This window comes from Pyxicephalus adspersus, chromosome 4 (genome assembly GCF_032062135.1).
Source record: "Pyxicephalus adspersus chromosome 4, UCB_Pads_2.0, whole genome shotgun sequence".
Classification (NCBI taxonomy): domain Eukaryota; kingdom Metazoa; phylum Chordata; class Amphibia; order Anura; family Pyxicephalidae; genus Pyxicephalus; species Pyxicephalus adspersus.
In genome coordinates this window covers 48,197,279-48,207,841 of record NC_092861.1, presented here as the reverse complement: position 1 = coordinate 48,207,841, position 10,563 = coordinate 48,197,279, and the positions used below count along the sequence as shown (strand labels likewise).

General features: G+C 36.5%; 2 protein-coding genes across 2 annotated transcripts in view; one reads left to right on the top strand and one right to left on the bottom strand.

Annotated features, from left to right (window-relative positions):
- Positions 1-5,030, top strand: part of LRRC31 (leucine rich repeat containing 31) — a gene marked incomplete in the record, with an annotated part of 11,214 nt that extends 6,184 nt beyond the window's left edge. The window contains 4 exon segments of the mRNA XM_072408071.1: positions 1,443-1,610; positions 2,193-2,360; positions 2,679-2,846; positions 4,485-5,030. Coding sequence (XP_072264172.1) covers positions 1,443-1,610; positions 2,193-2,360; positions 2,679-2,846; positions 4,485-4,801 — 821 coding nt within the window.
- A 9-nt stretch (positions 5,031-5,039) lies between these two features.
- The window catches only part of LRRIQ4 (leucine rich repeats and IQ motif containing 4), a 7,343-nt gene continuing 1,819 nt past the window's right edge, over positions 5,040-10,563 (bottom strand). Inside the window, exons 2-6 of the mRNA XM_072408072.1 lie at positions 9,049-10,174; positions 7,216-7,389; positions 6,499-6,637; positions 5,715-5,911; positions 5,040-5,536 (exon numbers count right to left, since the gene is read on the bottom strand). Coding sequence (XP_072264173.1) covers positions 5,387-5,536; positions 5,715-5,911; positions 6,499-6,637; positions 7,216-7,389; positions 9,049-10,143 — 1,755 coding nt within the window. The 5' untranslated portion in view covers positions 10,144-10,174 and the 3' untranslated portion in view covers positions 5,040-5,386. The remainder of the gene's footprint in view (positions 5,537-5,714; positions 5,912-6,498; positions 6,638-7,215; positions 7,390-9,048; positions 10,175-10,563) is intronic.

The following is a 10,563-nucleotide window of genomic DNA, read 5'->3' as shown; positions in this document are numbered from 1 at the left end:
GAACTGACCCCCTTGACCCATTACCTAATATATTTTGTTACACATGTATATTACTGTGGGAAATATAAAGAATCACTCTTGCAAAAAGCACTCAGATTCCAGCTGTTATTTCAAGTTCAGTGTATGACTTTTTAAAAACGCATGTAAATGTTCCTGCTCCGTTTTAATGCGTTTTTATTAGCACTTTAAAGCTTGCCTTTAAAACGCTGGAAAACATCTATGCCGCGTTTTCCCATGTTTTTAACGCATTTACGTTTCAAATGGTTATATACACGGGAAAACGCGGAAAGACGCCCCATTGAAATCAATGGAAGCATTTACCTGCGTTTACTTGCGTTTTAATTTTTTAGGTGTTATAGACAACGCTCATAAACGTGCTTCAAGGAAATGTCCTGGTGTAGATTAGCCCATTGGAATGCATGAGGATTTCAATCAAGGGCTTTTAAAGCCTCAGGTTAAAAGCTGGAGAAAATTTCGGTGTAGACTAAGCCTAGGAGATAAAAAAAGCTTTTATGGATGATATGTATTTTTATGTATATAATAGTAAGTGTATTAATATAACCTAATAATTTTCCTATTACTTTCTTCAGGAGAATCACTCCAGTTCATACCTAAATTGCAAGTTCTGGACTTATCATGGAACAATAACGTAGGATTGTTATTGGCAGTATCACCAGGTGAATATAAGGGATGAAAAGCCTAAAAAAGAGAATCCATGCAGCCACATTTACCAGTTGTCAAGCTTCCATAAATTACATTGGGTTCTTCAGTTTAAATGCTCTTCAGATTTAAAAAGTAAGTAGTCCAGAATGTTTAAAACATAATTTTTGTTGCAATACTCCTCTTTTATCCAAAACTCACTTATCACCTGCAATAATTTCCTTCTGCGTTGAATTTAGTCTAACATCATCCAAACCATTTCCTATGAGCCCAGGTTGTCATAGACAATCCGCCTGTGGGTACATCATCAAGCCAACCTGGGTTTATAGTGCCAGTATAGTATATTACACAAAATAGAACTTGTTGGGTGAATAAGTAAGGACCTGCCACATCAATGTTGAAAAATAAGAGGAAGGATTTTAGATGCCATGTTGCGAAACATAAGGCTGAAGAAGTTAAACTATGTATAAAGAAATTTAAAGTCAGGGGGAGATTTGGGGGTTGAAATGTTTAGAAAAACAGAAAACAGCAAAATGGGTAAGCTGACACATTTCTTTCAAATCAAACAATCAAACAAATCTTCATAAAAAGGTTTATATAATTATCTGCTTTTTTTAGAGGATGCGGTTTATAAGGTTTTGGTATATTATGATCACATTGATAACACATCGATAACATGACAACATTGCCAACACTAATTTCTGCTTCTTGTTTAAAAAGCTGGGGATCACAAGTGCTGCAAACCTTATCATAATTACAGTAACTTGTTTCTAATGTTGCAGGTTCTGCATTCCAGTATTGGCCATATTTAAGAAAGTTGGATCTTTCCTGCAATAAGGCAGCTGGAGGAGGATTCAGAGAATCTGCAGCTCGTCTCACCTCTTTCAAACAGTTGGAACTACTTGACATTCACCAGTGCTGTCTCTCTGCAGAAGATGTTGCTGCACTAAGTAATTTATGATTATTTTATTTTAATAAAGTGTTACCCTGAAATCCAGCATAACTTTTGGGGTGACATTTTGGTCAAACACAATTCTATTTAGGAGCACCAATAGCAGGATCTGTTTTTGAAATTAAAGTAATGCTCTCCCTGATTTGACAATTCTGAAAGGGATCATGATTCATTTTCTACATGTTAAGACTTCAATGCCCATAGCCTTGGTACTTAAAGTGCTCTTAGGCTTCAGTTTTAGGACAGAAATAAAAGACACAAATAATTCAGCTTTGTTTTCATATTATATAATCCATTGTTTGTATGCAGGCATTAAAAAATGCAATTTGACTTGGTACCTCTCAATTGTGCTGCAGTGCTAGCAAACAGCATGGTCATGGGCAGGGAGAGCAAAGGGACAAAAAATGAGTGTATCTGTGTATTACCTGCAGCAGAGAAAAATCCCACTACTGATACTCCAGCAAGGAATGTTTCAGCGAATGTCAGATTCACTGATTTGAATCTTTAAAGACACATAGCAGTATGGAATGTGCTTTTAAATAAGTACCTTCATCTAAAAATGTTTTTTTTTATGTTTCAGCCCAGGTCATACCTCTGCTATCCAATCTACAAATGCTGGATATATCTTCAAATAAAACAGTAGGACTTTCTCCGGAGCACCTCTTCAGCCGATTACGTTTTTTGCCAAAGCTAAAATCTGTCAATGCCAGCAACTGCATGTTAAGAAAGCAATCCTTTGCAGGACTGGGTATAGATTTCTATGTTTGTAATTTTTTTTAGGGTTGTGTAAAATCATGCTTGACTCTTGTACATGTATTTTGTTAATAAGGCCCTCTTGTTGTATTGTATTGTACACTGATTCTGTGCACCATGGCACCAGCGCTATAAATCAATATACACGCCCTGATGTGTCTCCTGGAAGGTAATGGGATAACTTCTGTATATAGAATAGAATATTATACAAAGAAAGTAGTTTTCTTCCCTAGCCCCAAGCATTATAGATTGAATCAATTTTAGAGAAGACATTATGTGACTTTCTTTTCCCTTATATATTACTAACTTCTAGCTGAAGCTGCACGTTATCTAACAGACCTGCAAATGCTGGATCTATCCTGGAATAAGTGTGTTGGAGGAAACCTAAAACTACTTACAGAAACTCTGCACAGTGCTACCATTCTTCAAAGCCTGCTACTGAGTAGCTGTAATCTGGTTACACAGGACCTGGCAGTTTTAGGTAAATATATCTGCTCTGAACAATCCAATTTGGATACAGTCAAGGTTCACACGCTGCTTTATACTTTTTCACATGAATGGAAGAGAGTATGCATGATGCTTTAGAACAAAAGCATAAGAAATTCCCTGGATGACCTTTTATACAGTTTACTCAGATCTGTACTTTCAGATCTGTAAGCTTTAGTAGGTTAAAAGCTGAACTCCAGCCATGTGTAAAAAAACACAAGTGAGATCTGGATCTAAGTTCTAATTTAGGTTTATCCTCCTGCAATACCCTGCACAGCTGTATTTTGACTCTACACCAAAAACTGCTTTGCACTGTGCTAGCAGTCAAATAGTACTGAGCTTGCAGGATGTAATAGCAAAAAGGATGACCTCACCAGTGTCTTCTGCTTCTTTACTGCCTACTCAAAGGCTGATGATGGAACTAGACCAGTCTGTGTAATTTAATTACTGTGCAGGCTGTGGAGAGGTCAGGAGTGGCTGTGCTGTCTGGCAGGGACGTCTAAAGCACAATGCATGCTGAATAAAATTACCGTCATTTGGCAAGTTCACATATATGTGTTCCTATTGTGTGTTGAGGTATTTCCCAGCTTTCAGAACACACAACCATTCCCTATGTCCCATATTACAGCATCACCTACAGCAAGCATGAATCTAATACATAATTGTCTTTAGCTTCTTCCTGTAGTACTGACAGTGGGAAACAGGATTAATACGAAGAATCTGTAGCTTTGTGTCTGTCCCACTTGTGTCTATACTGATCAAACATGTTCAGGAGGGCGCTAGACCTAATTTGGAGGCACTCCATTTATTTGGCTTGATTTATTAAAGCTCTTTAAGACTGGAGAAGATAAACTTTCATGGGAGAACCTGGGTAATCTAGCAATCCTTAAATGCATTTCCTAAAAATTAATAACTATTAGCTGGCAACTGCCAGATCCATTCCAGGTTTGTTCTTTACCCCAGGTTTTCTGATGATAGTCTATCTTCTCCAGTCTTGAAAAGCTTCATTAAATCAGGCCTAATATGTCAATTTACTGGGCTTCCTTAGAAGAAACACTTTTTAGAAACGTAATTAGCAGCACTGGATAAAATAAATTGAACAAAATTTTTGCTGTGATTTTCTTGGTTGTGTAAGCTTCTGAAGTATGTAAATACTGGAATTACAGTCTGGCATACCATTCAATAAAAACCTATCCCACTCTTTGTTCCCCATATAAGTATACCACGTCATTGTTCCAAAATAATGTCATCTGTGTAAACAAACACCATAGTCACCATTTCTCGGTAAATTAGTGCTGGTTGCAACCATTATGCATGGTTAGGTCATATCTTGTTCAGAGGGAAAGCTAATCATGCCTACAGTTGATTTGTCATGGTTTGTTTGCTTAGCAATTAGAAGACTATTTCCTGCTCTTTGTACATTAAAAAAGAAAATATACCCACATGCAGAGTGGCAACGCCAGTTTAACCATATCAGGAGTGTGTTCCGAGAAGAAATAATGATGTGGCAAGTCTTTTGAAACAGAGGGCAAATGTTGACAATATTTTTGATTAAGTTAGGTTTTCAATAAAACAAGTATTATTTTTTTTTTAAATGTCCTTTGATATTTATAGTAATTTCTATGTATTACAGCATCAGCAGCACAAGCCGGTCATCTGGACAGCTTAAAGCAGCTGGACCTTGCCTACAATGACACCGTACCTGATGAAGGATGGTCCTTGTTGTTTGAGAGTATCCCTGCTCTGAAGAACATAGCTGAACTTGACATTAGCTTACGACCTGCTTCTATTCGTGACTGTGGTCCATGGTTCATTCACTTACTATCCAACATACCAAAGTTGCCTATGCTTAAAGAACTGGGTATGCAGCGCTGGGCACTTTCAACAGCAGAGCAGCAGCAACTGAGCAGAATTCACATGGAACATAACATTAGTATTCACTATGACTGATCACAGCTTTGACAGATTAACCTCCTGCATTGCACCTTCAGGGTGGAAGAGATGGATAAGCTATTTAGTGTGTGCACTCCTCCTGTGTGTGTTCTTACCATAGTTGTTTCACATTTACACAATAATACTACAACACAAACACTGTACATCAATTTGCTGTAGTACTGTAATTTGTGTAATGTTACAAATTGATTGCACTTTTGATTAGATAAATAGCACAGATTTGCAAGTCTTAGTGTTTATTTTTTTTTAAGCACAACTATGCTTTTTAGTTTACTGTTGGATCCAATACATTAGTCGTACACTTCATGTGCACATATTTTTCATGATAAACACAAAAGAAGATGAATACAGCTGTATTCCACATGAAGTGTTTTTCGAAGTAGATAGGTTTTGTTATAGTGTGTTAGCATTGTGTAGAATATAAAATGGCCTTTTATTTCACAAGAGAAACTGGTTTGATCACTTGCATCCATTGTATTTGGGAATAATGCAATCACATTGCATGGAGCCTATGTTTTTGGAGGTCTTGCTGTACAGTTTCTGTAACAATGGAATGATCTCTCTTTTCTGAAAGATGTACTGTTACTTCTTTTTTCCTTTTACAACACCTTTCTTTCCTTTCCCCTTTGCTTTCTTATTCTTTTTTGATTTGTGTTTTTTTCCAATCTGAAGAAGGTAAGCATAAGGGCCGAGACCTTTCCGTACCATGATCCCACGCCACAACGCTTGAATCTGAAAAAATAGATAAAAAAAAGAACAGTTTTAGAAAATTTTCTAACCCCATGCAGGATGAAAAATTTCAGAGATGGCTGTAGAAACTGATCAGTGAAGTGAATACTTACTGCATAGGCACCATTACTATGGAAAAATTAAAAGATCATGAAAACCACAACATTTAGGGTAATGTTACCTTTGTTGCCATGAGATTCTTGCGCCTCTTTTCCTTAAGGTATTCCCACACAGCAGCTTTCCCCTGACTGCAAACTTCCACTGGTGGGTCTGTCATAGGATTTCCATCCAGTACAAGCAGGTCAAGTGTGTTTACCATATCCAGATTGTCTGGCAGAGTAGACAGCTGGTTGTTGTGAAGAAGCAATTTTTGCAACCCTGAACAATAAACAAGAAGAACAAATGTATTTTAGAAAATAATTGATCAATGACCTTATCACGGTATCCATGTTGCACATGATTGCTAAATACACGTAGAGGGGTTTAGGTGCAATGATACATAAATGTGTCCAAATCAGTCAAATATATTTAGAGATACTGTAGTCTTAACTAAACTTTTTTACCATTAGTAAGTCCTACTTGGACAGCAATGTCAATGATCCCATGGTACTGCCAATGGAGAGGAACAAAACACAAAAATAAAACTGCATATAGACTTTATCAATCACCATTCTTGCATTTCATTCGTAGGTGAACATTTTCATCTTGTATAAATCTGCTCATCCATTTTACATTGTCTACAACTAACATGGGACCAAACAAGACTTGTCACTTGTAAAAAAAAATTGTGAAATACTGTATTCATTATCTCCAACAAAAAATGTATGTGCATTGGAAAGGTATTTGTGAATCACAGATGATATATAAAGAAAGTTTAATATATAGGTATCCACACTGTAAATGCATGTCACTGGATTATATAACTGTGGCTAATTATCAATGCATTTAGATACATTTCATCCTACCATGGATTTTGCAGACTGAATCTGGTAGTTGCTTCAGATGGTTACTGTGACAATCCAGAACTTTGAGGTTCTGTAGCTGGTTCAGTGTGTTTGGAAGAGATTCCAGACTGTTGTTTTCAATGTACAGCTCTCTCAGATTCTACATTTAAAAAGAAGAGGAACTGGTAATGATCATTGTCAAACACAGATGTGAACTTCACTTTAGAGATAAATCAGCAACTTTTTGAATGAAGGATCCTAGTGTTTTAGCTGACTAGAATCTGCTAAAAATGACAATTCAAACAAAGTTATTTATACACAACTGGTGTAAAGAAAACCTATGATGATGGCTACCATTATGTATCACCATTTGTGAATTATTCAGCTGTCATAGTGACCAAATGGCTTTGTAATTATTTAATTAATATTTTACCCAGAATAAATATGAAATAAGTCATATCACTGCTCCTGAGGCTGATTATCTAGAAGCCACATAAAACAAAATATTTCCCTCAAGCATTCCATGGTGGGAATTTTCCAGGTCCATGTGTTTTATAGGCAGCAATTGATTTTTTTCCCAGAGAATGCCTGAGGGATTGTCAAGTTCTCTGTTTTATAAATGGAGACCTTTGACTTATAGTTATCTTTTTAAACATGACATCCTCTCCCATATTGCATTGTTTGTGTTTAATTAACTCATTAATTAACAAAAAAAAATAGGATTAAACATGACCTCACCGTGAGCATCCATATGTTGTCTGGTAAGCTTGTAAGTTGAATGCCATGATCCTGACCAATATATAGTTTTTCCAAAGACTCCAACTGTAAGATCTCCTCTGGGAAAGCAGGCAACCTATTTCCGGTAAGCCCCAGGTGCGTCAGGTTTTGTAGTGATTTCACTTGTTCTGTAATCTGAATTAGGAACATTTATTATTTTTACCAAATTTTGGAACTATGCTACTTTATTCCTAAGCATGGAGAGATCACACTTTAAAAAGATGTGTTTGATAAAACTAAAACCAAAGTCAGGAAATCAGGGGAGCCAGGGTCATTGGGAAGGAATCAGAGTGACAACATTAAAATCTCCCAGAAATTGTAATCAAGTAGAAGAAGTTTATCGAAGTTCTGAAATTCCTCTGCTAGGTGAAAGAATTGAAAAATTAGAATTTGCAACAATATAAATGGGCATATGGATAAGAAGAAATGCATTACAAGATATATAATTATATAAGCATATAATTCAGGTGTGCTGTACAATATTAGATTACTGAAACTGAAACGTCTGACAGATTTCCACAGTGGCATCCGACATCTCATTTTCATTATCAAGGACACTCAATCTATATGTAAGCTGATTTTATTTTATACCTGTGCCTATTTACACTGCTCCTCATACCTGATAAAAGGGGACAGATCCTCATCTTCACCTGCTGTTGTTGTGCTTATTTTCTTTTAATAAACCGATTTACTCTTTTAGAAATACCAGGGGTATACCTTGTGAATTCATAATAAAAGTAATGCCTTTGAATTTTAAATGGTGCACCTGTTTCTGTGACCCAGTAGCATTTCTTGTGTGAATCTGAATGCACATCCAGAGAGGACATTTGTGTAGTTACCCATATTATTTCAGTTTTCAATAGGCGGTACAAAGGTTGCTGTATTTTAAGGCATGCAGACATTCTGGAACCTAAGATAGCTTTTAAATCATCACTAAACCCAGGAACAAAAATGTAAGATATTGCATCGTGCAAAAAAAAAATCTAATATATTTTGCAGCTCCCCAGTGCATAGATATGGAGCTGCATTTTACGGTCGCAATCTGGCCACTTGTCTTCGGATGGCTACATGCACTGTGCTGTACTTTTGGGGGAGGAATGTAGCCACCCTTGGACATCAGCAGCTGTGGAGAGGAAAGAGTTAGATGAACTAGTGGATTCAGACTGATATGTGAATACCAACTTAAACTGCAACATGTGCTGCTTGATCCACCAGTCTAGATATACAGTAAACTGCAGCTTTTTAACTCCATAGATGGCTGAATAAAACAAAAACGAACAAAAGTGGAGCCTTTGACTACATGTGTTTTTGAGTTGGTATAAGCAGCATCTGATGGCAGTCAGCAGCAAAACTGCTTTCACTGGCTTTATTAGGAATGCTTTCAAGTCACATTAAAAGGTTTTTAAAGGACAGCATGATCCTTTGTGACATGTGGCTAGATAACTACAACTGCATTGCTACCGCTTATTAAAGTGTTAAAGCAAATGCTTATAATTACATGTTATTACCACCTCTCTATGTCTGGGTGCAGAGCCGTTGAAACTGGGTAATTGTCTACTCATCTGAATGTTACTGGCGGGTTTAACATGAAATAAAACTATGTTAAAGTGAGTGCAAAAAAAAAAAAAAAATAGAAACTCCTGTGTAATTTTGATTTTACCCTTATTTAGTCTCTAGCTGGTTGTGATCTTTTTACACACGCTTCATTGTCAGATCAAATGAAATAGAACACAACACTGGAATTTTGTTATGACATATTATACAGTTTTGTGGAATAAGATTCTATTATCTTACCGAGCTCAGTAAGTTGTCATCTAGCGAAAGAACCTGAAGATGCTTGAGAGCACAGAGAACAGTAGGGAATTCAGTAAAAAAGTTCTGACTAAGGTCCAGTATCTTGAGATTTTCCAGTTTGGCAAATTCAGCAGGTAACATGGACAAGCCTGTGTTTTTCAGATAGAGCACACATAGATAAGGTAACTTAGTAATTGTGGATGGTAAGATTTTCAGGACATTATTTGACAGCCCAAGTTCATTCAAGTCTTTCAGCTCTTTGAGAGAATGAGGAAGCTTTATAAGGTGCTTACCAGAAGCATCAAGAATTGACAACTTTGTACAGCAACCCAGACTCTTTGGAATGAATGAAAGATTATTCACACCGATGAACAGCTTGATAAGATTGGATAAGGAGCTTATTTCTTCAGGTATAGATGACAGTTTATTTTTTTCAAGATCAACAACTTCCAGGCTTTGAAGAACACAGATCTGTTTAGGGAACAAGTCGAATTTATTATTCCGTAAATAAATTTCTTTAAGATGTGTTAAATTAACTATTTCTGATGGGAGAGATTTAAGTCTGTTGTTGGAGAGGCCCAGTAGAAGCAGGTGATGAAGTTTTTTGCAAATCAAAACTGGAAATTCATTAAGGTTTATATTATACAATCTTAATTCACGAAGCTGAGGGAGTCTACTTATGATTTCCAAGGAGCTCCAGTCAAGTGGGTTATCACTAAGGTCTAAGCTCTGGAGTTTTTTTAGCTCTCCAAGCTCATCACAAATCTGAGTAATGTTATTGTTATTCAAGTAAAGGACCCTGATGTTACGGAGATGGCAGATATCCTTAGGAATGGCTTCAATCTGGTTCTTTTCCAAATGCAGTTCTTCAAGATCTTCCAGATCAAGAAGCTGATCAGGGATCTCCTTATGCTTCTGTTGAGCTGAATCCATAAAGAAGACTCGATGTGTTAATGGTATGGGAGGCTCTATGTCAGGTTTTCCTTGAACCCTCTCCCAGGTCTGTTCGTTGGTATCCAATAAAACTGATGTGACCTCATTTGAAAAGCGAACATTGAACATTTTTCCCAAAATGTTCAGACCAAATTCAGGCATTTCAAAAGCTGTAGTCTACATATGTTTTAACCTACAAGTAAAAGCAGGAAAATCCAAATAAATTTGATTATATCAATGCAACAATTTAAAAAAAAATGCATTTTAAAGAGATTAAAATTAGTTTAAAAAATGCTGTTTGGGGACATAAAAGCAGTGCATGTAGTATTAGAACAAAACATGTCCATAACTGTTACAACAGTTACAATACTTTAGTTCCATCCCCTAGTACCCACTGACACTTATAATTCAGCAGCTCGCTACTTCAATTTTACTATTAGAAAGCTATGTTTGTAGGGCCTTTATATTCCTGGGGCAGGTTTACTACACAGTAAAGTATGCTATGTATGATCACAGTATGGCATGTAAGATGTGTGATCACAGTATGGGGATCATAGTATGGTATGTATGATCACAGTATGG